Source organism: Phascolarctos cinereus, unplaced genomic scaffold (genome assembly GCF_003287225.1).
Source record: "Phascolarctos cinereus isolate Bilbo 61053 unplaced genomic scaffold, phaCin_HiC Scaffold_726;HRSCAF=1367, whole genome shotgun sequence".
NCBI classification, from domain to species: Eukaryota; Metazoa; Chordata; class Mammalia; order Diprotodontia; family Phascolarctidae; genus Phascolarctos; species Phascolarctos cinereus.
Window position 1 is genome coordinate 422045019 of NW_027556098.1, and position 26259 is coordinate 422071277.

Consider the following 26259-nt stretch of genomic DNA (forward strand, 5'->3'; position numbering starts at 1 on the left):
GAGGGATGTGCCAAGGTCACATCAGTCCTTAGAAATCACTGTGCCATCTTCTGGATGACAATGGAGCCCTGCTAAGCTACTGTAACTGGCACACAGGTCTTCCCAAGCCAGGGCGGTCTGCAGAGGAAGACTCCAGCTTGGGCCGTGAGATGGGCAGTTTGGGCAAACCTCATCAGCTGATGAGAAAGCCAGGAGCTGGATGACACTTGCCACCATTTCTCCCAATCTCTTTATCCTCTTTCCATAATGGGCTCTGAGGTGTGGTCAGCAAAGTAACTGCTTCTGTAACATAAATACAGAAGGCAAAGAAAGACTGAGCTTGAGCCCCTAGTTTCTCCTATGCTAGGTGGGGTCTCCAGAGTCAACATTTTTCCTACAGTCATCTCTTGCCCAAGGCTCAACCTGGTCAGTGAGGGTTTCTTTCTTACCCAATGGTTGGAAAATATGTGCTGTGCAGTAGGGTGGGGGGTGGGGGTGCTTTGCATGTGTCAGAGAGACCTTGACGAGAGCAGCGGTGTGGTGGTTGGAGTAGAATGCCACCTGGTGGGCACGTTCGATATTACAGTTCCTCTGTGGTGACTCACAAAGCCTCGGCCTGGGTTTCTGCAGACTGATGGAAGGCGCACCTGAACTAGCAGGGACTGCTTGCATCGTAGTGCCCCAAATGTCACGAGGGCTAACCACCAAACGGGCACACATAATGTATACAGAGGAGGACACCGAGGCCCGCCTGACGGCCGTCATTCCCTCATAATTTAGGACTCTAGGGCATCATCCCCCCCCCTACACCCCCCCCCATTCTTCACAGCTCCTCAGCTCTCCCTGCCCCTGGGCTCCTCCCTCCCTCTGACTGCAGAAGAGTAAAGGGGTGGACAGTGGACACCTCCCAGAGCCTCCGTTTAGGAGGGGGTCTGAGGCGGCCAGGCTTCATTCCTCACTCCCTCCGCCCACACACACACTTGTCTGGGCGTCATTGGCCCCCCCCATCAGCTCTTTAAGGGCCTTTCTTTGTGTCCTCATCACTCTGGGCAGTGCCAGGCACACAGTAGGTGCTTAATAACTGTTTATTCACCGTGGTCTCCTCATCAGTCCGCGTCATAACCACAACGGTCATTAGAATAATAACAGCATTTATGCAGCACTCAGAGGCCTTTGAGCCTTCCAACACTATTATGGTTCCATTTCACAGATGAGGAAACTAAAGCAAACACGAGTTAAATGGCGCCTCGGGGTCACTCCGCGGTCTTTCCCTCGCCTCCTTGGTACACAAGAGGGTAAACTGAGGCCCGAGCGGCCTCTCCTTTCTGCGCTGAACCCATCTGACACGCGTGGCTGAGGATGCTGGCGTGGCAGAGGGGTCACAGGTCATAAGAGGCAACCCGAGGTCCGGTTGTCCAGGGTGACCTTTGACCTCTGGCCAATTTTTGTCTCCCCCCCCATCACCCCGGACCCAAGATGGCGGCTCTGACCAAGCGTCCCCGCAGTGGCCCACAGCGAGGCCGGTAGCGCAGCCACGGCTGCCGCCAGCCCGGATAGGCTCAGCCTTCGTGGGGCCGACGTATGCATCGGCGTCTGGGACGCTCTCCCTCTGCTCATTGGCCCGGCTGCCCGTCGCTCAGACGTTTCAAAACCCCGCCCCGCCCCTCGCCGCGACCGTTACTCGCGTAAACAACTCCTCCCTCTCTGGCGCTCGCCCCCGAGCTACTGAGCGCGCGCGTGCGAGACACCGCCCCTCTCCTCCCGCAGGGGCCGCGTGACGGCCCGGGTTCAAACCGCCCAATCGGGGGCGCCCGCTCGCCGCTCCGTTCTACTCGGCCCCTGCCTTCACCCATCAGTTCCCGTTCCCCGACCAGCTCCGTGCGTGCGCCGCCTTTCACGCTCTCATTGGCCTTTCCTCTCTCGGGCCCCAGGCTCCCATTGGCCGACCCCAGGCCCTCGGGCCCGCGGCCACGGTCCCAACGGGCGACGGGCGCGCGCGCCCGCGGTCGCGTCTGGGTGCGCGGGCGGGCTGGTGCACGCGCGCCGTGGAACGGATGTGCCCACGTCTTTAGGGCGGGGGGGGGAGTGTCTCCGGCGCATATAAAAGGACGTCGCTGCGCGCGCGGCGGACTCAGTGCGGCGGGGCAGCCGAGGGGGGTGGGCGGGAGGTCGCGGGAGCGGGCGCGGCGGCGGCGGCGGCGGCGGCGGCGGCTGCTGCGGCGTAGGGCAACGGGAGCAGGAGCGGCCCGCGGCGGTCGCGGGAGCCGGCCCGGGGCCGAGGAGGCGGCCGCGGCGGAAGCGGAGTCGGAATCGGAGCCCGGGCGCACCAGGCACGCGGGGGAGGCGGCCCCCTCCCCCGAACCCCCCAATCCCGGAGGCCGTCCCGAGGAGGGGGCTTGGGGGGAGCCGCCCCCCGGGCCCCGGCGACATGGTGAGTTGGGCGGGGGGAGGCCCGGGCTAGGCCGGCCCGGTGCCCAGCCTGGAGGAGGAGGAAGAGGAGATGGGCCGGACAGGGCAGGCCCCGGTGACCAGCCTGGAGGAGGCGGTCCTGACCCAGGACAAGCCCCGGCGGCGTCTGGCCGGAGGAGGCGGCTCCAGGGTCCCCGCCCCAAGGGGCTGCGCACAATCCCGGTGGGTGTCTCCTGGGGAGGGGTCCCGGTGCCCCTTGGGACCACGAGCCTGCCCCCCACCCTGTGGCAGAATGAATGAGCCCCCGCTTGTGTGTGCGCGCACGCGTGTCCGTGTCTCTGCATCTTTAGGCCGGGTTGGGGGAGGGGGGAAGAGCAGCGCCACGGGAGCCAGGGCCAGGAGGGTCCCGGGGTCCGCCCCCCCCACCCATCCCTGGCTTCCCTTCCCACGGCCTCCAGAACTCCAACGTGGAGAACCTGCCCCCCCACATCATCCGCCTGGTCTACAAGGAGGTCACGACGCTTACCTCGGATCCTCCCGATGGCATCAAGGTCTTTCCCAATGAAGAGGATCTCACGGACCTGCAGGTCACCATCGAAGGCCCAGGTCAGCCACGCCCCCCCCCACCTGCGTGCCCCCTGCCCCTACCCCCACTCATGCCAACCCCCTTCTTTCTGGGCAGAGGGGACCCCATATGCAGGAGGCTTGTTCCGCATGAAGCTGCTCCTGGGGAAGGACTTTCCAGCGGCCCCCCCCAAGGGCTTCTTTCTCACCAAAATCTTCCACCCCAACGTGGGAGCTAATGGCGAGATCTGTGTCAATGTGCTCAAAAGAGACTGGACCGCTGAACTGGGCATCCGCCATGTGCTGCTGGTGAGTGCAGAGCCGGGGCTGAGATGCCTGCCGGCCCCCTGGGAGCGAGGAGCGCGGGGGCTCACCACGTGGGCAGGCCCTCGTGTCGGCTTACCTTCACAGGTGCCTCTGCCATCTCGAGGGCAGGCGCGGGATATGTGCCCAAGTAGGAGAGGATGGGGGTGGGGGGACAGGACAGGAGGCTTTGTGGGAAAAGGGCATGCAGCTGAGTCTGGGCGGAAAGCAGGAATTCTGAGAGGTGAGGTAAGGAGGAAGAGCATTCTTGACGTGGGGCTCAGCCTGGGTAAAGGCGCAGAGGTGGGAGATGGGGTACTGGAGGAACAGGGCCTCTGAGCCCGCGATGTGGACAGGACATAAAGAAGCCAAGCCCTTGAAGGTCCCTGTTTGGAGTCCTGAGGCCCCACAATGACAGCTCCCATGAGCCCCGGCTGCCAGCGCGCGGAGCATCATGGGATTTGTAGTCCATGGGGATCCTCTCTCTAGCTGGTGGTAGACTGGGGAGGGAGGGAGTAGCCCACGTGACCTTCCTCCCCTCTGGAGGCTGGCCCTGCTCCCAGTCTCTGGCTGCAGCCCCTTCCCCGGGGAGTCTGAGATGTGAGGTTGTGGTTCGCAGTTGTGAGAGTTCGTGGGGGGCTTCTTGAGAGGGTGAGGGTCAGTAGCCCCCTCTTCATTGGGCCCCCCCGCCGCCCCCACTGTCTGCAGACTATCAAGTGCCTTCTGATCCATCCGAACCCTGAGTCGGCGCTGAATGAGGAGGCTGGCCGCTTGCTCCTGGAGGACTACGAGGGATATGCAGCTCGGGCCCGGCTGCTGACAGAGATCCATGGTGGGGCTGGGGGCCCAGGGGCCGCGAGGGCGGCAGAGGCAGGGGCCTCTTCGTCGTCCCCACCGGGCCCCGGGGCCGAGGGCCCCATGGCCAAGAAGCACGCTGGGGAGCGGGACAAGAAGCAGGCCGCCAAGAAGAAGACAGACAAGAAGCGGGCTCTGCGCAGGCTGTAGGAGGGGGCGACTTTTGTATCTCACTAAGTTATTTAAATTATGGTGGGGGAGGGCGGTGGGAGGGGGAGTTGGGTTTTTTTCTAGAATAAAGTTGAAAAAGCAGCAGCTGAAGGTTCGCATGGTGATTGAGCTTGAGAGGCCTGACTGGTTTGATGGCTCATAGCCGTCCCCATCTTCACTCCAATAAAATCAGTGGTTGGAGTCAAGGGACCTTTGTGTTCTCAGCTGATGGGGCCTCTCCTGGGCCCATCATGCAGCAGGGCAGGCTTCTCTGAGGGTCTGGACCTCCAAGTCCCCACAACCTTGATTCTGTTAGAGGGGGGCTGGCCCACAACTGGAAGATTCCTCCAACCCAGATGCTGAACCTGGGGCTCTCTGACTGTGGGGCCTGGGTCTGGGGCAGCCCCCAGGCCTTTGGATTGGATCTCTTCAGGTTGGCCCAGCTGGGACTTTGGGAGCTGCTGCTCTCCACTCTGGGCCGCTCCCTACTTTGGCAAGGGGCTAACTTAAGCACCCTTCCATCCCCTAGTCTTGCCCAATCTTCTATGGGCTGCGTGCCTTCTGGTCACTACTGCAGAGGAAACCCAGTGCCTTGGGTGCACAGAATTGAGGGAGGAGAGGAGGGACCGAAGGGGAAGAGGAGGAAGCACATTGGAAACACAAGCAGGGTTATGGAGAGATGGTATCCTTGAATGGAAAGCTAAGGGGAGTGGTGTGGGCTAGGTCATAAACACAAGGTAGGAGTTGGGGGTGGGGGCGGTGAGAGGATCAGGACCAAGACCACAGCTCTGGGCCAGGAGGAGCAAAAGATAGACCAGAGAAAAGGGGGACCCTGGGAGAGACCCCCACAGGGACTATAGAGAAGGAAAGGATGGGTAGGCATGGCGAACTGGGTGGGCAGAGCCCTGGCCACGGCCCTGTGGAGGGTTGGCACCTGCACTTCCTTCTCAGGAGGAGCTGGGGGTCTGGTGCTGGGGTTGCCCTTGCTGGCGTCCAGGGCTGCGCACATCTGCAGCATTGACGTGATTGTGGGTGTCGGTCTAGCCACGTGTGGATGCATCACCCACCTGAAAGCAGCGGGCCTCAGAGGTGCTGCTCATCTAGACGGGGAGCCCCAAGCTCCTGACAGCAGATGGACCGCTGCCTCTAGACAGACTCCCTGCCGCTCGGCCTCGTACATGGGGTTTCCAGGCTCATCTGAAGTCTGCTTCTGATTGTGCTCCTGAGCTACCTGGCCGGTTGGTGGAGGGCACCCACAGGCTAACTCCACATGCTAGCTTCATTTCCACTGGTCTAAGGGGAGCTCTGGGCAGCTTCATCTTTTTGTCCAAATTTCAGGCTGTTTTCCACTGAGGCGCCCCCTAATTGCTATTGGGCTTTGCCCTTCGTAATTCTAGACTGAATTCGTGACCCCTCCACCCCAAGCTGTTGCTTCTCCTCACCTGTTAGCTCAGACTTTCCTAGATCTCTCCTTGTGCTGATTAATTTTACACATACACCACCATACTCCTAATTCAGTAAACCCGTGTTCCCTATCCCCTCCATGGTTAGAATCCCAAGGCATTCAAAGCCCTCCCTACCTCACACCCTGGGGAACGCCCCCATCTCTGCCCCCAGCCTCCCTCACATCTCAGCTAAAGCCAATCTACAGGGAGCCCTTCCTTGCACCCCTAAACATGCCTCCTCTCGAACTGCAGTTTATTCTGCTTCCATCTTGTCTGTGTATGCTGGTTTTCATGTTTTCGTGTCGTCTTGCCCATCAGGCAAACAGCTGAGAACGCCTTGAGGATACAGACTCTGCCTTGTGTGCCCAGCACTTAGCAGGCTCTTATAAATGCCTCGTATGCCCACAGTGCCCCCCAGGCCTATCTGGTCCATATCCCCCGCCGCCTCCTGTGCCCCCCCACAGGCCGTTTTCAGGGTGATACATCCCCCAGGACAGGTGCCCCTAAACAAGCTGTGGGCAGTGCCAGCCTTTTCTGCAACCCCATCCCCCACTCCCAGCTACCAGAGCAAAAGGGCCCTCCATGAGCGCCCCCCCCAGCAACAGAAATCACTCCACAGCAAACCCTAAGCAACAGGGGTCACTCCATACCAATCCCCTAGCAACAGAGTCCACTCCATAGCAACCCAGACAAAAGGTACCTCTCCATGCCCAGCAGCAGAGGCTAACTCCCGGGGTCCTCACGACTGCCATTTCACTGAATCCTACCACTTGACAGAAAACCCAAATGTGGGGGACAAAGAATTTTCCCAAGACCAGTCAGGTGCACAGAACCTAGGGCTCCAGGATAGTTTCCCCTCCCCCAGCAGCCCCTGACGGCACCTCTTTGCTCCCCCCTTGCAGGGGGTGAGCTCATCAAAGCGGCTTGTATAACTTGGCATCATTAGACTCCCTCCGTTACAGGCCCTGGCGCTGCTGTCTGGGGTCTTCCTGGTAATCCCCAAATCAGCCCACTCTGGCATCAGAACATGAGGGGGTGGGGCCCAGGCAGGATGATGGCTTAGCCATAGCAACTCAATTGAGTTTTTCCATAGCAACCAAAGACAGGTGCTCCATAGCAACCAGCAGCCACAGCAGCAAAGCAGGAAGTAGTTACGGTCCACCTGATGCTAACCTCCAGGGCCCAGGGCTCACCCCCTCCTCTCCCTACATCCTCACCAGGATGCCACAAGCTCCTTAAAGAAGGCAAGGGAGGTTGACGTGGGAAGAAGGAAGGGACTCCCCTCCAACCGCAGAAGCTCAGCACCACAGAGGGGGTGGTTCGGATTGCAGGAAGTACAAGCCCTCCTAAGCTGGGGAGATGTGATCCTCGGATGACTTGGGACCTCGAGCAAGCCGGGGTGGGGCCAGAACCAAGGCACCAAGGACTTCCGGGCCAGAATCCCCCCCACAAGGTTTCCTAACCTTCTGCCCAGAGGCAGGACTCCCCAAGTGATAAAACAAATAAGGCAGGCTCATGGAGAGGATACCATCTGCCTAAGTCACCAGATAACCTGGGACATTAACACACCAGCTTCCTCACTTGGAAAGGAACTTTCTTCTTTTTAGGGCCTGGCTTGGGGTCACACAGCTAGGAAGCCTGAAGCCAGATTTGAATTCAGGTCCTCCAGACTAGAGGGCTGGTGCTCCACCTAGTGTACCCCTTACCTGCCCCTGAAATAACTTGGTTTTTTTTTCTTCAAGGTCCTTCCCACCTCCAAAGACCATCTCACACCCTCACTTCAGAGACCAGTCTAGGCCACCTCCTCTTATCTAAGGTGGAACACAGAAAACCCATTTCCTTCCAGTCCCTCCAGGAGACAATGCCCGGATGCTGAAGCCTGGGCCAAGTTCAGGCCTAGATGGAAAACCACCCCCTTCCCCAAGCACTGCTAACCATCAAGCAGAGAGGGGATGCCCTTTCCTCTTGGAGAAAGGCCCAGATTGGGGAGGGAAAGAAGGAGGCAGGAGACAGGTTGGGCAGTCTGACTTTATTAGCCAAAGGCAGGCCAGGAACTTCAGGTGCTCTTGGGTGGGCGAGTTCTCTTCTTCTTCACCACCACTGGCTTCTGGCTCCGCAGGATGGCGCTGGCTCGGCGCAGAGCGGCCTAGGAAGGGAGAGCAGGCCTGAAGGGAGGCACCCCAGTCATCCCCCCCAAGCGGGCATCCCACCTCGAGGGGGCCTCGAGCAGCACTGGAGGCCAGGCACCCGCCTGTTCCCCTTCCCCTGGGCCCGGGCTCTCACCATGCGGAGATCTTTCCGGTATTTATTCTTGCGGATAATGTGTCGGACACTATTGAGGGTGGCCCGAGCATTTTTGTTGATTGTGGTCCTCACGTAGGAAGTGGCGGGCTTCCTCTGACCTGCAAGAGGGAGGGAGAAGCAGGATGCGGTTATCCATCTAGGATGCCTTCTACCTTGATGAGTGATGGGGGTCAGGCAGTTTCTCAACTCCAAGCTGCCTCAGGCTGTTGAGAGAGGAGGGCAGGGGCAGCTAGGTGGAGCAGTGGATACAGCACTGGCCCTCCTGACTTCAGAATTCAAATCCAGTTTCAGACCAAACACCTGACACTTAAGTAGCTGTCTGACCCTGGGGCAAGTCACTTAACCCTAACTGCCAAAAAAAAAAACAAAAGAGACAGCGGGAAGCCGCCAGTGTCCTTCCTCTGACCCGTCCCTCAGGCTCCTGATGCTGACACACATTGGCTCCCAAAGAGATCAACTACAACCCTCCCCACCCCTCCAGACAGGAAAACAGGAGGCCGGAGGATCTGGTCAGTCACAGCGCACATGCTGGGCTTCATCCACACAAGGACCAACAACACCAGCCTCGGACCCTTGGGCACTTAAACCCCATCCAGGAAGACAGGCACACCCAAAGCACGGGGCTCAGACCTCCTGGAAGAATAGAAATGGGGCAGACTGGAGGCCTCTGACCGCCCCACCCCAATCTCAGAGAAAAGCTCACCCTGATTCTGAGGCCCAACGTCAGACACAGCAGGTGGTGGGGCTTTCTGGGCTACTTTAGGCTTTTGGGGAAATGTTGTTAAGTCCCTGATGACTTCCCCAAGCCAGACTTGGGGCAGCCCCACCCCCTTACCTGCCTTATGTACCTTGTGGGCCTACAATGCCACCCTGCTGGCTCCCCAGAACTCCCCCCACAACCCTCAGCACCCAAGGCCTGTGCCACTACCTCCTCTTCCTTCAAACATTCTCCTTTCTGGGGTCCTTTTCCTTCTCAAATCACCTCCCACCTACTCTCTTTATTTCCATGTTCTATCTCACCCTGAGAAGATCCCAAAGGGCAGGGAGTGGTGCACTTAAGAAATGCCTGCCGACTTCCATCACGGCTTCCCTTCAAAGGCATTCTCTTGGGGAGGCCCCTCCTGGTCCCCAAGGCTAGCCTAGCCAGCCTCAGCCTTCCTCTGGACTCTTCTGGGCATACCCAGCTCCCTCACACAGTGGGCACCCCCTAAAGTAGCTTGGAGTGTGGGTGGTGATGCAGGACGCATGGTCTGGGAAGGCTGCCCCAGCCTCAGGCCTCCTCTCTGTGGGGTCTTGGCCAAGGACCAGCCCCTCTCCGACTTACTTTCCCTGCGTGTAAAAGGCCAGTGGATTAGATTCCAGTGGATTCAGAACACTTACTCTGTGCAAGGTGCTGCCTGGGAAAGCAAGCTGGTCCCTGCCCTCAGAGCGGTTCTGATGGGGTTAGGATCTAGACCCCAGAAAGAAAAAACCCTGGACTTTCCCAACTGGCCAAATCTCTGGCTTTCACTTTAGGCTAGAATCCCATCAACTGGCCTTTCATGGTGGCTACACCCAATCTCCCAATTCTGTTACCTTTAACCTAGCCTGGCCATTTTCTAGCTAGGCTCCATTCTCCCGTGGCCTCGAGGTCCAGATCCCCGGAGTTCTGTTCACCCCAACTTACTGGCCATTCCTAGGTCCCTCCCACAGTCCTTCTGTATATGAGGCCCACCTCGTCTCCATTAAGACGCTGGGATTCTCATAATCTAGCCACTGCTCAGATTCCTAAAAACTAGCCTCCTTAAGAATCTGCCCAGTATGACCGATGTTCTAAAAAGCCTTGTCTTTGGCTGAGAGAAGGCTTGGGTCGAATTCTTTGGGACAGGACCCCGCGTGCTGCGATTTTGGGGTCCCAGGACCCCCGAACCCCTAAACTGCACCAGTTCCGGTCACTGGTTAGACCCACCTGCCCGGCGCTTCAGCACCACCACGATGCCCTTGCCGTCGGCGGCCGGCTCGATGCCCACCGTCTTCCGGTGGATCAGCCCGTTGTAGCGGAACGAGTTTCGGGCCTTGAGGTTGTTGGGCTCCTGCGGGGTGGGGGGGGTAGGTGAGTAGCGATCCTGGCCCGGGGGTCCTGACTCCCCTCCCACCCCCGCGCCCCCCACTCACGGTGCTGTACGTCTGCTTGTTGCGCTTGATCAGGAAGCTGGAGCAGTTCCGAAGGACCATCCACTGCAGGTGGGCCGACATGGCGGCGGGGGGCTGGGGGCGAAAAGCGGGGGGGGGTGGGAAATCCCGAAAACCTCGGGCAGGGGGAAGGAGGCCCCGGAGGGGGGGCTGGAGACCTCGGGCGGAGGGGAGAGACCCTGGAGGGGTGGCTGGAGACCTCGGGCGGAGGGGAGACCCTGGAGCGGGGGCTGGAGACCTCGGGCGGAGGGGAGACCCTGGAGCTGGGGCTGGAGACCTCGAGCGGCGGCGTTCACGGCCTCGAAGGGCGAGCGCAGTCCGCCATTACCTGCTCGCGCGGCGGCTCCCGGAGACGGAAAGGGCCCGGCGGGGGGCGGGGCTGAACCTTTAATAGCCCTGCGCGTTTCCGCTTCCGCCTCCTGTCGGCTGGGCTCGGGCGGATCCGGAATCCTTCGGCGGCCGCTCCTTGGCCCCGCCCCCGCCTCGGCTCCCTCGGAGCCTTTCGGCTGGGTCGGCCCCAGGGCCCCCGACTCCCAGCGGCCCCGGGCTGCCAGGGGCTCCGGCGCAGCCCATCTCTGCACCGCCCCTCCCCCCCCCCGGCCCACCCCGTCTCCGCACAGCAGCGATGAGCATGGCCTCTAGGTGGCGCCGCGGGTGAAGCGTTGGGCTGGGAGGTGGCAAGCCCTTGGTTCGAATCCTATGAGTCACTTGGCCGCTCTGGGCCTTAGTTCGCCCACCGGTAAAGGGAGGCTCATAAAGGCACCAGAGTCTCCCAAGGCATTGGAAGGTCCTGTCCCCTCCCATCTTGCTACAGCCCAGGCGCAGCTCCCATTTCCATGCTGCCTGGCCCAGAAATGCCTAATAAATGCTTGTCAGGGGCAGCTAGGTGGCAGAGTGAATAGAGCTCAGGCCTTGGAGTCAGGAACACCCGAGTTCAAATCCAGCCTCAGACACTGAACACTTACTAGCTGTGGGACCCTGGGCTAGTCACTTAACCCCAATTGCTTCACCAAACAGCAAAAATAAATAAATGCTTGTCAACAACTCGTTTTCAACCAATAAACATTTATTAAGTGCCAGCTGCGTGCCAAGTCCCATGCTGCTTTGAGACTTGCCAAGCGCTTCACTCGCCCTTGCAATGACAGCCCCAACCCTCAGCCATGCTCACACAGCTAATAAAGGGCACCGACTTGCCCAGGGTCACTAGGTGGAAATTGACCCCGGGTCAGGACGCTTCCTGCCCTCTTCTGGGCAATACCTCCCCACCCTCCCCATGCACCCATTACTGTGCGCAGGCCCTGTAGCCAGGAAGACAAAAGCGAAGGGCATCAGCCTTGGGGTCCCCCAGGGAGGTCAAAGTGCTGGGGGAGGGCCTGGAGGCCCAGGGAACGGCCCAGCCAGGACGCGAGGGAGGGCCAGGTCGGCAGGCCCAGGAGTAAAGCGACATGAGAACTGTGGGTTGGAGCCAGGCCGTGCCAGCCAAAGGAGACACAGTCGTATTTAGCTGCAGGGGCCATAGGGAGCCAGTGAAGATTACTGAGCAAGGGTGACCCGTGTTAACCAAACAATCTAGTCCCAGCTGCATGGGGAGGGCAGATCGCAGAGGAGGGAGGCTGAAGACAAGGAAACCGGTCATGGCTCTCACTCACTCAACCAACACTTATTAAGCACCCACTGTGTGCAGGTGCTGTGCCCAGCCCGCAGGGAGCTCCCCATTTGAATCCTCAGGACACTAAGCGCTGACCCTTGGTGCAGAGTCCCTGCATGACCTTGGACAGGTTTCTCACCTCTGTGCCTTGGCTTCCTCCTCTATAGGAGGAGGGGGTCCCACCTCAAAGTGGCTGATGGAGAGAGAGAAGGGGAAAGGGGCAGGGCCCAGGGACCTCTTAAGAGCTGGAAGGGCTGAGGGCAGCTAGGTGGCGCAGTGGATAGAACACTGGCCCTGGAGTCAGGAGGACCTGAGTTCAAATCCGGTCTCAGACACATAACACTCACTAGCTGTGTGACCCTGGGCAAGTTGCTTAACCCCATTGCCTAGTGAAAACAAACCAAATAAAAAAAAACAAAATAAAAAGAGCTGAGGGGCACAACGGCAGTTGTTCTGAGTGCTGCAGGCCTGGGTTCCTGGGCTTCTGAGGGAGGGCAGTCTGGGGAAGCGTGGAAAGACCCCCTTGACTTGGAGTCAGACCTACCACCCTCGCCCTCCTATGCCTTCTCCATGCCTCAGTTTCTCCAGCTCTACAGAACAGTAGGGTTGGGCTCTGAGGACCTTCAGGTGCCTAGTGGGCTCTGAAGTTCGTTGGCTGAGCGATGCCCAGAGCCACCTCCGAGGCGTGGAGCACCAGGATCCTCACGCCCCAGGCTGGCATCGGACCCACTCAGCGCCGCTCCCAAGCCAGGGCCTGGTCTGGATCTGTTCTGCCTCTCCAACATGTGTGACTTTTAGAAGGTCACTCCTTAGAATGGGTGGGTTGGGCCTCCTGACTTCCCAAGGCTGCCCCAGCTCAGAAAGTCTGTGGCTTGTCGTGGCGGGGGTGGGGGGGCACATTTCTGGACCCGTTTCTTCCTGAGTACAGTCAAAGGTGAGCACCCTTCCCTCTGTATGAGTGCCATGGGGTCCCTAAGGTCCGTGACCCTCAGACTCCCTGGCCCCCCATCTTCCTGGGATCCTCTGCCCAGCCTCTTCCAGCAGCCAGGGGCACCTTCCCCCTCTAGTCCTCAGCCTCTACCCAATACCCAGGAAGGACAGGTGGCTGGGGCTCCCGGCTCCCTCCTCCCCTGACCCCGCCCACTGGGGCTCTCTCACCCCGGAACCTGTCCAACCGGTTCCCGGGGCTCCCCCCTCAGAGAGCCCCAGCCATGGCCACTGCCTCCTCTTCCTCCTCCCCATGCCCGGGGCCTCCTTCGGCAGCTCCAGGCGCCCCGGCTCCCATTGCCAGGGCATCTTCAGCCTCTTCGGGCCTGGGCCGCTGCCGGGTAGCTCTGCTGCTGGCCGTGGGCCTGGACGTGGCCGGGATGGTGGCCTTACTGACCGGTGTCTTTGCCCACCTGCAGGTCCAAGGTCGGGACTTTGGAGACCTGCTCATCTACTCAGGGGCCCTCATGGTCTTCCTCAGCCTGCTTGGCTGGATCTTCTGGTACACGGGCAACATCGAGATCTCCCGCCAGGAGCTGGAGCGGGACTATGGCCGCAGGCCGGGCACGCTGGCCCGGCTGGCCCACAAGCTGTCCAGGCGCTGGTCTGCCCAGCCGGGCCCGGGTGGCGGGGGCGCCCGGGGGCGCCGAGGCCCTCCCAAGCGCCAGGCCCAGACTTCCCGCCGCGTCCGCCTGCAGCTGAGTCGGCTGGAGGCCTCGGCAGCAGGATCAGGGAAGGAGTGAGAGAGAGGCCCAGGTGAGAGGGCGGGGCCCCCTTTTCTGTCTCTCTCCCACCCCCCTTGACCAGAAGTCAGGGGGGCCTCCTCTGTGCTGTGTGACCACAAGGAAACCTGGTGCTTCTGTAACATGAGGAAGAGGAGGAGGAGGCTGCATTAGTTATCCCCAATATCTCCTCACCTGTAACCCTATCACTAGAGTGATAGAGGCTAGGTCTCTCATCCGCCCTCCCAAGGGGCCGGGAAGGAGACGCTTCCCAGGCCTTAATGAGCCCTAAGTGTGGACAGCTCAGCATTAGGATTAGATGTCTTCACCAGCTCCCACCCTGCTCTCACCCCATCCACTCATTCAACAAAGCTCCAGCAAAGTACCTACTATGTGCATGGCACAATCCTCTCCGTCCCCTCCCCTCTCCCTCCCCCCTCCCCATCTCCTTCTCTGTCCCTTCACCTCCTGTTCCCATGCCCCTCAGTCTCCATGCTCTTCCCTCCCTCTCATCCCCTTCTAGCCTTCCTATCCCCTATTCCCTTCTCTCCATTTTTTTTTTGTTTTAGGCAATTGGAGTTAAGTGACTTGCCCAGGGTCACACAGCTAGTACCCTTCTAAAGAATCCTTATTACAGCATTACCAGTGAGGAAGTACCTCACCTTTGCTTGAATACCTCCAGTGCTGGAAGCCTCACTACCTCCAAAGCAGCCCATGCCCCTCTTGGGTAACCCAGTTAGGAAGTTTCCATTCAGCTGAAATCTACCTCTTTGAAACTCTCCAGCCCCTGCCCCAAACCATTGCTCCTGCTTTGGCCCCTTTGCGGGAGTCCCATCAGACCTTCAGATACTCGAAGGCAGATCTCAGGTTCACCCTCCATCTTCTCTTAGCTAGTGTCAATACCCCCTGTGCCTTCATGGGCTCCTCCTACAATTTGAACTGGATAGCGGCCCTTCTCCAAATGGAGCGTGGAGTCTAACAACAATGGGTACATACAGCTGGCCTGTCCGCTCCTTACTGCTAGACATTCTACAATCTCTACAGTTGGTTGGTTGTTTTAATACTGTATCACAGGGAGACCCATATTGGACTTGTAGCCCATGAAGACCCTCAGATCTCTTCCAGACAACTGTCTACCCATGTCAAAGAGAGGGAGGCAATGTGTTGCCTTGGAAGGATACTACAGGTATCCAAGCAAAGGCTGGAAGACCATTGGCTGGGGGATTGTGAAGGGGATTTGTTCAGCTGTGAGTTGAAATATATATGCATATACATACACATATACACATGCACATATGCATATATATGATACACACATACAGGTACCCATACACATATAGCAACACATATAAGTATACACATACACGTACATGTACACATGCACATATACAAATACATGTATATATATATACATATATTCAGAAATGCTGTGATTTCTTTGACTTCCATTCCCATCCTTCAGGTCACTCCTACTGCTGCCTCCCCTTCAAGCTCTGCTGTTCCCAGCCATGTCTTCTATCCCTCCCTCTCCATCCTTCTGTCTTCCTATCCCTTTTTCTTTCATCCCACTTCCTTATGTCCACCCCCTTCTCTCCCTATCCCATTGTGTATCTCCACCCTTTTATTTCTTCCCTATCTCCTTTTTTCCCATCTAGCACCTGACACCTTAATAACTATTTCTTCTCCCCTATTCCCTCTTTTCCCCTGTTCCATTTTTTCCCTCAATCATCACCTTCCGGGGGGGGGAGGGATACCAGAGATGGGGTATGTGTGCACATCCCTACTCCTAGAGGGGTTTGGGGTTTTGGCTGGCACACTTACGCTGTTCTCTCTCCAGCAGGTGCCCCACCCAAATCTGGATGCAATGGCAGAGACTGAAATGGCCCCAGTTCCAGAGAAGAGCACCCTTTCCCTCAGAGACATGGTTCCCTACTCCCATCTCCTCCCTACTGTCTCCTCCCTTCTTCCCCATCAGGTGGCCTCTGGATAAAAACTCCCCTCTCAAACTGGATTCCCATGTTTATATCTTTGGGCACCTTTAGGAACCAGTTTAAGAACCTGGGGTGTGGGTAACCTCGCTCTCTCCAACCTTCAGCACCAGGGAGACTTTGCCTTCCCTAGAGCCCAAGGGTAGGGGGTGGGGTTCCTTCTGATAGTTGGACCTGGAGAGATCAAGGGAGGGCCAGGCCCCTTCTCTACATCCCCTCCCATTCCCTCTCCCCACTCGGGTCTTCCTTTGGTAGACAGCGACTCCTCCATACAGGAGCAGTGAAGCCCACTATGGTCCTTCCTCTTGCCCTTGCTAGATTCCATCCCCTTAAGGACTGATCATGGCAGAGTGAAGAGATGGCTGTATTTGAAGTCACATGACGTAAGTCCAAGGCTCTACCATGTTCTGCGTGGACTGTAGACCAATCACTTATTCTCCTGGGCTCCCTATACATGAAGTGAGGGTATTGGGCGAATACAATCTGTGGCCCTCTCAGCTATGAATCTGTGGTCCCATGACCATGAGGCCCAGTACCGCCGCAGCTCTGTCTGTGCCTCCCCTGTAATTACTGATCAGTCTTCCTAGTGGGGCTGGGGGAGGCAAGAGAAGCTGAGGCGAACTCCGAGGACCAGAGATTCTGGCATCATGGATTTCCAGTTGTTTGGAGAAAGACCAAGTGTGAGGAGCTACAAGATGCAATGGAAAGTTCTCCATTGAACTGAAATTCTGATGACCAAGAAGTGAGTTCTCTAAGGAAAGGGCGAGAGGGCTACCTAGAGAGAGATGTGGATGCACTGGAAGCTCTCGGGAGAACTTGCATCTGTGAGAAGACACGTGTAAAAAGACTACATCAGGGTGTGGAACAGAAGATGAATGCCAAAAGGGGGCATGGTCCTATAGGAATAATATCAGAAGGGCAAAAGTGTTTGATGACCTGAGGTTGTCAAAGGAAGCTAAGGGCTATTTGTTCAGTGGTTTCAGTCACGTCTGACTCTTCATGACCCCATTTGGGGTTTTCTGGGCAACGATATTGGAGTGGTTCACCATTCCCTTCTGCAGCTCATTTTACAGATGAGGCAACTGAGGCAAAACTAGTGAAGTGACTTGCCCAGGGTCACACAGCTAGAAAGCATCCGAGGCCAGATTCGAACACTCCAGGCCTGGTGCTCCATCTGCCACAGCATCAAGGCTGCTATACCGAGGGGGAAGAACAAAAAAGAAGGAAGAGATGATGTTCAGTGTCTCTGGGCGGGGGTATGTATGAGTGCATGGGTGGCAGGAAGCTGAGCTACTAGATGGACACCGGCTTGGCTTGTTTCTTCTTTACTTTCAAGGAGGAAAGAGTAGAAAGCATTAGACGGGGAGATCTCTGAGCACATCGTGACAGAGTTTGTGGCTGCTCTTGCCCTCACCCAGATGAATGAAATCTTCTTTCGGTCCTGAGAAAACTGGTATTTGCTCAGTTACTGTCCATGATCATAGACGTCAGCAGAGACCCAGAAAGGTGGAACAAGCCTGGAGATGGGCAGATGCCCGCGGGCTTCCTAAAGGGGGAGCAATTCTTCACACTCTAGGGCAGGGAGCTTAGCTCTCTGGGCAAAATTCAACCAAGGCGGGAGTTGTGAGCAGCCAGCAGATTTGTAGTCTCCTTCCCGTTCTGGCTGGGGCCTCTGGAGGCGGCCTTCATCCCCTGGGGGTCAGCACGGTGATGGTGAGCCTTGTGGGCTCCGCTGGCAGGGCCCATTTCCATGTCAGGAGGAGACATCACAGTAAGATGTCAGTTAAGTTTCATTCTCTGAAGGATGAAAGAATGAAACTCCATGACCTCCAAGGTCCTCCTCCAGCTCCAGGTCTGGTGTCAGTGGGAGGTAATGGAATTGACTTTAGTGGGGTTCAAGAACAGGATCAGGCTAGCACATCTGAAGGAGAGCTCATATGAAATAAGCTCAGGAGATCACCGTGGCAGAGTGGATAAAGAGTTGTCCTTGCAGACAGGAAGACTTGGTTGTAAGACCTACCTGCTGGTGGCATGCACAGGATTTGTGGCCCCAGCCACTTAACCTCTTGATACCCTGAGCAGCTCTCGGAAACTTTCAAGTCACAGAGCCATCTTCCATCTGCATCAGAGGAGGAAGTTTCCTCATTGTTGATTTCCTTACACAAAGGAAACCACACATCTAGCTGGGGTAGGGGCTGGAATAGGGTCTTGGGAGGCGGGCAGAGAAGAAAGAAAGGAAAAGCCTCAAGGATCTTAGTGGCTACAAACACAAGAAACTAGAGTGACATGGAAGCTGTAGAAACTAGAGCAATCTTAGGTCTCATGGAGAGAGGCTTAGTGTCCAGGACGAGGGAAGTGAAGATTTTGATTGTATTTGGCCCATAGCTCTGCAGCTATGTTCCTCCTAATGCATGATGCCCAGAACTCTGGACACAGTGGCCCAGAGAAGGACCTGGGGATGTTTAGCCCAGAGAAAAGGAGGTTAAGTTTAAGTATTTGAAGGGCTGTCATATAGAAGAGGGATTAATGTAGTTCTATTTGGCCCCAGAAGGGAGAACGCAAGCCGTGGATGAAAGTCGTAGAAGCAGATTTCTGCTTCCTAAGAGTGGGGGTTGCACCAGAGTGCAATGAGCTGCCTCTGGAGGTCGTGAGCTCTCCCTCTCCCTCGAGGGTTTCAAGCAAGAGCTGAATGACTATATGGAGTTATAAAGATTATTCTTGTTTAGGTCTGGGACAGGTTGAATGCCTTGGAGGGCCCTTTGAGCTCTGAGAAGGGTCTGCTAATGCCCAGTGAGTCCTCAGTCAGTGTGCTTGACCAGAATTCACTCTGACCTCTTTGGCCCTAGTCCCTGGGGGAGTCCAGCTGCCCAGAAGACCGCTCCCCAGAGTGATGGGGCCTAGTGAGGTCCAAGGAGCATCTCCCACTGCCTCTGTGTCCTTCCTGTACCCTGTCTGGTCTAGAAGACTCACGCATGGCCCTGGAGCTGGCTGTGGCCAAGGAAGAACCCCACCTGGAGCCCTGCAACAGGCCACAAGTACAGGCACATACCAGGGTCAGGCCAAAAATCGAGGTAAGAGTGGCTTTAACCAAGGCTATATTTTTTCAAGGGCCATGGCGCCCCTAGTATTCATCCTCCTCTTCCCCTTCCTCTTCCTCTTCCTCGGTGCCTTCCATGGCCTCTGCAGCATCATCGCCAAGCTGCTTAGGGCCACCTCCATCAGCTAGGAGTGGAGACTGCTCCTTCTTCTTGAAGGAGAAGGAATGAGAAGACATAGAAGACTTCCTGGAGGTTTTCGGTTTCCCCGAGTCGCTCAAGCGGCCTGGCATCTTCAGACTCTTATGTAGGCCCCGACGTCTGGCCCACCTGGAGGAGGAGATGATCGGGTACTCAACCACTCAATCAGCTGGCAGTAATATATTGCTACAGTCCTTGAGAGTTGACAAAATGGGTTCATTCCCATTACACAGAGGGAGGGACTGAGGCTCAGAGAAGGCTCATTGGCTGATGGGATCACAGATGGAGAGCTAGAAGGGAACTCAGAGGCCATCCAGAGCTACAGAATCACAGCCCAGCAGAGTTGAAGGCAGCCTTAGAGATGAGGACCCCTTTGTCCCACCAGCCCCCTCATGCTATGGGGGGCAAAGCTGAGGTCCATGGGGGAGAAAAAGGGGCTTCTTCAAAGACAAGAAAGGAATGGCGATCCACCCCTGGGTCCCCTGGCTCCAAAGCCCAATTCCCTTTGCACTCAAGCCCAAAATCTGGCCCCTCACCAGAAGAAACAGATGAAAAAGATGAACATAACCAGGCCAGCGCACGTTAAGCCCAAGGTCCATAGGTGTTTCTTTCGCAAGCTCTCTGGAGAGGAGAAGGCAGGTGGGCAGAGGTGCCAGACCTGGCTGTCTGGGACCCTCCAGCCCACCTATGCCTGGGAGGACCCAGCCCCCCTTCGCCCCCCTGGGAGGACCCAGCCTGCCTACCCTAGGGGACCCAGCCCCCTTTTACCCCCCTGGGAGGACCCAGCCTGCCTTGCCTAGGGATCCCAGGCTTCCAGGTCCCCCTTTCTTGTCTCCCTTAGCTACCTAGCCATCTGTCATCCTTGAGGAACCACACGCCTAGCCCTTATTTCTTGTCCGAGTTGGGGGACCTAGAAATCTCGGCTTCCCAGAATGAAAACTCAGGCCCCCATTGCCTAGACTACAGCAGCCCCTAGCACACATTCACTTACCGTCAAGAGTCTTGTGGAAACAGTTCCCTTCCTCATAACAGCAGTGTAGCCGAAAACACAGGTTTGGGTTCTCGACGGCCGCCTGGCCCCCACATGCTTGCCTTTCCCACATGTCCCCTTCACAGCCTACGGGAGGGGATGGGGACCAAACATCCTGGATCCCTCCTCCCACGGGGATTCAGGGGTCCTGAGCCCCAGCACCCTCTAGATTGGGAACCTAGGAATCCTGATTAATCTCTAGCCAGAGCTCCCATCGGGGAAGTAGATGCTGTAAGCCTCTAGCCCACACCTTCACTGAGGACCCCAGCATCTCGCTCCCTAACCTTCTCCTCCCTCATTAGCCCCGGGGCACAGGTCTCCAGCCAGTCCTCATCCAACTCACTCCACGGGGAGAAGAAACCTTGGATTCCATTCGCATCTGGAAGAGAAGAGGGGAGCCCTGTTTGGGGAGGGAGGCAGAGTCAGGAGCCTCCTGGCCACCAGCCCCTCCCATGGCACTCCCTCCCCCTCACCAGCTCTGCACATCACCAGCAGCAGGAAGCCGAAGGCAAGGATGGCAGTGGCCACCATGATGCCCCCAGGATCCCTCAGCTCCAGCTACTACTCCCCTGACCTCGGGGGTCACTGGGGAGCCTTCCCTGTGGTAACCCGAGCAACTAGCCCCACCCGGGGCCCAAGAGTCTAGAATCCTATCGCTAGGGCGGCTCTCTCCATGACTACCAGTGTCCCTGAGGGTGGGGCTTCTGGGGGCTCAGGACCCCAACCCCATGTTATCTTTGGCTGCTGCCTTTCCTTCCCTGCAAGCTCCATGCCTCTGTGGGCTGTGCTCCGGGTCTGGCACATGCTATCTCCTGGCCTCGAAATCTCTGGATTGTTCTGAGCTCTGATCGAAGGCGGCCTTTCCTCGATGGACACTCCTAGGAGAGGAACGGCCTTGTATTTAGGGATCTGAGATCTCAGCTCAGCACTGGACAGAGGAGGAAACCTAAGAGAGAGAAGATAAGGGATTGATTAGCCCGGGGCAGGAGCCAGAGCCAGCAGTAAGTGTCAGAAATAGAATTCCAACTTGGTTCTCTTGACTGCAGGCCTCAGCAAGACTCCCAATAGAAAGGAAGTTCCCCGAGGGCAGATGCTGTTTAATTTCTGCCTTCAACTCCCCAGTGCCCAGCCCACTTTCTGCCTGTGATTGAGAAGCACTTGCTGACTGATTGGATTTGGAAAAGATTAGGGTGGGAGCACGTGAAGAGGAGATGGAGATGGGGTGCACAGCCTCAGAGGAGCAGGGTGGGGGGCCCTCTGGACCACTCTGCCTGGAGCCAGGCCCCCATGACTGGGGCTACCCCAATGAGCATGTGTGTGTATGTGTGCGTGCAAGTTTGTGATAAGTGTGTGTGTGCCTGTCTGTATGCACAGGTGTGTATGAAGAATGTATGTTTGTGTGTAATGAGTGTGTGTGATGAGTGTGCATATGTGTAGGAGAGTGTGTGTTCACATGTATTGTGTATGGGTGTGTGTGCATTGCGCATGTGTGCGTGATGAGTGTGTGCTCATGAGTGTATAATGAGAGTGTCACGATGAATGTGTGCATGTGTGTATGAGTGTTATGAGTGTGTGTGTGCATGTATGTAGGAGAGTGTGTGTATGACGAATGTGTTCATGTGCATGAGCACACACATGCGTGTGTGTGTGTGTGTGTGTGTGTGTGTGTGTGTGTAGGGAGCCAGTATCCCTTAGGGAAGGCTAGGGGCTCAGAATGCCTGCTCCTTCAGAGTCCAGAGACAAGGAACAGTGGCCCACAGGAGAGTGCAAGGCAATCGGGGTACCTAGTTTCATTGGAGAGTTGGCAGCTAGGTAAAAGGATCCCTGAGGGAAGAGAGGGCTCAGATAAAAGCATGCTGAGGAATTAGTGAGCTTGTTTCCCTGAGGGAAAAGCTCAGGACAGAGGTCTTTAAGGGGGAATGGAGGCTCAGGATGCCAGGGTCCCTGAGAGGGGAGGCTCAGGAAATACGGTGCAGATATCCTTGAGGGAGCAGAGGGCTGGGAACTCGGGATGCCTGGCTCCCTGAGGAAGGAAGGGACTTGGGAACAGAATACCTGGGTCTTTCAGGGAGTGGGGAGCTGGGACAACAGCATGCCGGGGGAATTGGGACTCCTGGGTTCCCAAAGGAGAAGAGGGTTAGAGCTTCAAGAGCCTTGGGATCTTTGAGGGGCTAGATAGACCGGCTGGCTTCGAGACACCCAGCTCCCTGAGAAGATGAGGAATCCAGAAAACACCTGGGCTTGTTCGGTGTAACTGGCAGTCACTGCTCACCCAGTAAACATGTGGGTTGAGGGGCCAGAATCTCCGTCAGAGATGACACAGGTCAGGTTGGAGGGGGTTGGGGGGGGTCATTGGTCAGGCTGGGAAAGAGCTGAGACCTAGCCTCAGCCGTGGCCGCTGGGCTTCCTGTGTCAACATCACTCTGGGCCAAGTTCCCATTCCTGGGATTCTTTTCAGATCAATGAGGGGGGTGGGGGGCTGGGGGCGGGCTCCCTGTGGGGCTGGGCCCTCCGTCACTGACCCACACCACTAATGACAGGCTGCAACTGCTTCTGTGGCTGCCGGCCCGTCACCCTCTCCCTGGCCCAGACGGCCCCCCGCAGCCTCGGCCGGGCAGACACCCCCCCCACGGGGCCGCCTGCTGAGCTGAGCTCACAGCCCACCCCACCTAGGGAGCCCCCCAGACCACCCCGCCGCCCAGCCCGCCTTCCTGTCTCCCTGGGTCTCCGTCTTTCTGTAGTTCCCTAGCTCTGCCCCTTTTCACTTCGCCTTTTTATCCTGTCTCTGTTTCTGCCTCCTGGGCTTTCTCCCTTTCTTTGACCCTCAGTGACTTTCTTGCCTGTCCCCTCACATCTTCCCGACACATTCCCCAAGAATGGTACCCATGTCACTCCCTCTCTATACCCTGGGCTACAAGTCAAGAGCCCTGGTATCCAGCCTCAGCTTTGTGACCTTATGCCAGCCCCTCACAGCCACCCTCTGTAAAGTGAGGACAACTGAGTGGATGATTTCTAAGGTCTTTGTGTTACAGGGCAGGCAACTTTCCTGCCCTCAGTTTTCCCTGCTGTAAAATGGTCCCATAAGATTCCTCGATATGTAAGCATCGAGTCTTAGACGTTCTCTGGTCCAGGATATCCCCTCCCTGTCCTTCAGTGAGTGGTGCCAAGTCTCAGATCACTGACCCGACCCTCCCCAGACCTTGGCAGCTTTCCCTTTCCAAGTCTCATGAATACTAAAGCCTCATGTTTGGCCCCTGAGAGGACAAGGCCTGTGATCCTAAAGTATTGGAGTTTAGAGTTTAGAAACCTAGGTCCCAAACAGCTAAGGATTCTGTTCTTCCCTTCCCCCCAGTTGGTGAATCCCCCAGCCCCTGGGCCTGAGTCACTTTGACTACTGACCTGGGGGTAGGGGAATGACATCTACATCAGAGCTGATGAAGCTTCTGGAGCCCCCACCCCCCCCCGCCTTAGTCACCCCCCCCCCGGAAACTGCCCCCTGAGGACTGGAGGCTGGTGGTCAGTTTCCTTTGTAGTTGAGAAGGTAGGGAGAACTTGATCACCTGACTATAAGATCATATCCCATGCTGGGGTGCCCTGACGTCAGCTTCCCCAGGACCTCTCACAAGGACACAGACCCCAGCACTCTTCCTCCCCCTCCCCCTTGCTCTCCCCGTCAGGGCTTAGGGAGGCCTGGGCAAGGGGGCACCCAAACAACTCTAGCCTCCCCAAAGCTTTCCGGCCCCCCCCCCAGTTGGGCAGTCAGACTCCCTTTCTCTTTCTCTCTGACTCTGTGTTGGCCTCGTCATCACCACTCCAATGCCTCTGTCTCTCCCTGGTTTCTCTAGGTCACTGAGTTTGGCTCAGTCAGACTTCCTGGCGGTGTGGTCCCTCTCTTTCCCAGTCTCCTCCAATGGATCTTTCTTGATGTCTGGGGTTCCGCTCATTCCCCATTCTGGGCCTTTACCTCTGCCAGCCTCACTTTGCTGTTTCTCAGTCCCTCGTTTCTTTCTCGGCCTCTCGTAATCTGTCTCGGAATTCCCAGGATCTCTCTCTCTCCATGTCTCTCAGCATCTCCATCTATGGCTCCCAGCTTCTCTCTTGCCCTGGATCTCAGTCTCTTCTGTCTGTGGCTGCTCCTGCAGTTCCTGTGCCTCTGCCTCATTCTCCCGCTTGGTCTCCCTGTCATCTCTCACTTTGCAGCTCTGCCTCCACACCTCCATCTCTGAGGGGTTTCTCTTTTGTTCTTTGTCTGCGTCCTGGTGTCTCTGAGTCTCTCCATCAGTCTCGTGTGTGTGTGTGTGTGTGTGTGTGTGTGTGTGTGTGTGTGTGTGTGTGTGTGTGTGTGTGTCTCAGGTGCAGCAGTCTGTCTGTCTCTGAACAGCTCTAGGTATAGCAAGGTCTTTCTTTCCACCTCCCTATCGGTTTCCAAACCTCTTCACCCACACCCCACCTCCGGCTCAGTGCCTTTCCGCCTCTGCGGGTCCCTCGCCCTCCTCGTGTCTCCGTCTCCACCCCATGTCTCTCCACCTGGCCTTGCTCCTTGCTCGTCTCTGTCTCTGCCAGTCCAGGGCATTTGTGCACCCTGGCCTCAGTGTGTTAGCCAACCTTTTCTTCTCTCTCTGTGAATTTCTCTTCAGTCTCTGAGCTCTGGGCTCTCACTCACTCCTTCTCCCACAATGGCCCATTGTCTCTGTGGCTCCCTCAGTGTCTCTCTATCTCTTTCCCTCCCATTCCCCATCCGCCTCAGTCTTCTTCGGTCTGCTCTCTCCAATGTTTCTGGGCAGCTCCCTCCCTCCCATTCCCAGCTCCATGTCTCTCCATGCCTCAATGTGTCTCTTCCCATCATCTTCTCCTCTAGTCTCCTCACTGTCTCTGGCTTGGTGGTGGGAGGGAGGGAATGATGATGAGCTCAGTGGGTCCCCTTTGGGCCCCCCATGTATCACAGCTCGGCCTCCCCCCTTCCTCCTCCTCCCCCCTGCTCCTGCTCTCCTGCTCAGGCCGGGCCGGGGCTGGGGCTGGGGCTGGGGAGAGTGAGTCAGGATGTGTCAGGCTCCCCTCCCTCCCCCCCTCCTTCCCTCCCCTCCCGAGCGGGCGGTGGCTAGGCCCTGGCCCCTGCCCCAGCCCCTACCCGGCTGAGCCTGGTCCCAGCCCCCTATATAACCCCCCGGCCTCACTCACATACTCCTTTACTCCCCAACTCTCTCTCTCTCCCTCTCTCACACTCCCTCTCTCTCACACACACACACTCTCTCTCCCTCTGTCTGTCTCTCTCTGTCTCTCTCTCTCTCACACACACACACACACACACACACACACACAGAGGCAATCTAATCCAACACGCTGCCACATGCCTCCCCCCACCTCGATCTGGCCTGCCTGACCCCAGGGTCCCCTGATACCAAAGTGAGGCTCACTGGGCTGACCTGGCCAGGGAGGGGTTAAGACCAAGATACCCCCTCCCCACCCGTCCCTGGGGACGGAGCCCGGAGCCCAAACCCCAGCCTGAGTGTGGGGATATGGACAGTAAGTTCCCTCGAGTTCATAGGGAGTGGGACAGAGGGAGGGAGAGAGGGAGGGACCCCAGGCAGAGGGTGGAAAGCACACAGAGAGGAAGAATCAAAGAGAAGGAGTCAGAAGGGTGGAGAGAGAGACAAGATAGAGGGAGATGAATGAACAAGATAGAAAAGTGAGGCTAGAGGGAGGGAAACAAGTACAGAAAGGTGAAAAAAAAGTGGGGAGCCAAATGGGGGCAGGCAAGGGAGAGGGGGAGAGGGAGACAGAAACTGAGAGGTGAAGGAAGAGGACAGAGACAGATGTAGGGAGGAAGGGAGACCCAGGAAGGAAAGTGGAAGATAGGGAGACACAGAGACAAGGGAAGGTGGAGAGAGGAAGAGGAACACAGGCAGTGAAACAGAGATATGGAGACCCTGACAGAGAGCAGAGCAAGGCCCAGAGATCAGAAGCCACAAGAGCTGGAGAAAAGGGGTCAGTCAGGGAGCAAAGACAGAGAGGGACAGAGAGAGAGACCCAAGGAGGCCCAGCCAGAAGGACCCAGAGATAGAGCAGAGAGAATCAGGGTGACAGGGAAAGGGGAGGAGATGGGAGGGGAAGGAGGCTGGGCTGTGGGGGAGCCTCTGATTGGCTACGTTGGGCATGAGGGGGTGGGGGTTCCCCCAGGGCTGAGCCTAGGGCTAGGGAATGGGATGGGGTGGGGGGGAAGAGTCCCAGTGTCTCAGTAGCTCTGTCTCTCTCACTCTCTAGGTGTCTCCCCAGTTCTGTCTCAGTAGCTCTGTCTCTTTATCTGTCCCTCACTTCTCTATTACCTTGGCTTGCACCGGGCTGTCTTTGCCGTATCTCTGGGTCTAGGCTCTCGGGCTTTGTCTCTGTCATTTGCATCTGTCTCGTATTCTGTATTAGTTTTATGTTTCTGTCCACTCCTCGCCTCTATCTCCCTCTCTTCTTCAGTC

At 57.2% G+C, this 26259-nt stretch overlaps 4 protein-coding genes across 6 annotated transcripts; 2 read left to right on the forward strand and 2 right to left on the reverse strand.

The window, feature by feature from the left end:
• Window positions 1-2324: 2324 nt before the first annotated feature.
• UBE2S (ubiquitin conjugating enzyme E2 S) lies at window positions 2325-4466 on the forward strand. The gene is made up of 4 exons (XM_021003535.2): window positions 2325-2410; window positions 2847-2994; window positions 3071-3261; window positions 3964-4466. The coding sequence occupies exons 1-4, from the start codon at window positions 2408-2410 to the stop codon at window positions 4258-4260; spliced, it is 639 nt and encodes a 212-aa protein (XP_020859194.2). The 5' UTR covers window positions 2325-2407; the 3' UTR covers window positions 4261-4466.
• Window positions 4467-7719: 3253 nt separating this feature from the next.
• RPL28 (ribosomal protein L28) lies at window positions 7720-10585 on the reverse strand. Its single transcript, XM_021004037.2, has 5 exons — window positions 10510-10585; window positions 10164-10256; window positions 9958-10081; window positions 7989-8107; window positions 7720-7851 (listed from the first exon to the last, which is right to left on the reverse strand). The coding sequence occupies exons 2-5, from the start codon at window positions 10242-10244 to the stop codon at window positions 7762-7764; spliced, it is 414 nt and encodes a 137-aa protein (XP_020859696.1). The 5' UTR covers window positions 10245-10256; window positions 10510-10585; the 3' UTR covers window positions 7720-7761.
• A 2395-nt stretch (window positions 10586-12980) lies between these two features.
• TMEM238 (transmembrane protein 238) lies at window positions 12981-15549 on the forward strand. 2 transcript variants are annotated; one of them, XM_021003727.2, is made up of 2 exons: window positions 12981-13572; window positions 15376-15549. In XM_021003727.2, exon 1 carries the CDS (start codon window positions 13041-13043, stop codon window positions 13557-13559), a length of 519 nt encoding a protein of 172 aa, XP_020859386.1. In that variant the 5' UTR covers window positions 12981-13040; the 3' UTR covers window positions 13560-13572; window positions 15376-15549. The 2 variants fall into 2 exon arrangements, with proteins under 2 accessions (XP_020859386.1, XP_020859385.1); XM_021003726.2 differs by having other exon boundaries at window positions 15379-15549.
• Window positions 15550-18566: 3017 nt separating this feature from the next.
• On the reverse strand, window positions 18567-20340 carry TMEM190 (transmembrane protein 190). 2 transcript variants are annotated; one of them, XM_021004047.2, is made up of 5 exons: window positions 20266-20318; window positions 20077-20171; window positions 19754-19879; window positions 19299-19383; window positions 18567-18891 (listed from the first exon to the last, which is right to left on the reverse strand). In XM_021004047.2, the coding sequence occupies exons 3-5, from the start codon at window positions 19863-19865 to the stop codon at window positions 18648-18650; spliced, it is 441 nt and encodes a 146-aa protein (XP_020859706.1). In that variant the 5' UTR covers window positions 19866-19879; window positions 20077-20171; window positions 20266-20318; the 3' UTR covers window positions 18567-18647. The 2 variants fall into 2 exon arrangements, with proteins under 2 accessions (XP_020859706.1, XP_020859704.1); XM_021004045.2 differs by having other exon boundaries at window positions 18568-18891; window positions 20136-20171; window positions 20266-20340.
• Window positions 20341-26259: the final 5919 nt, after the last annotated feature.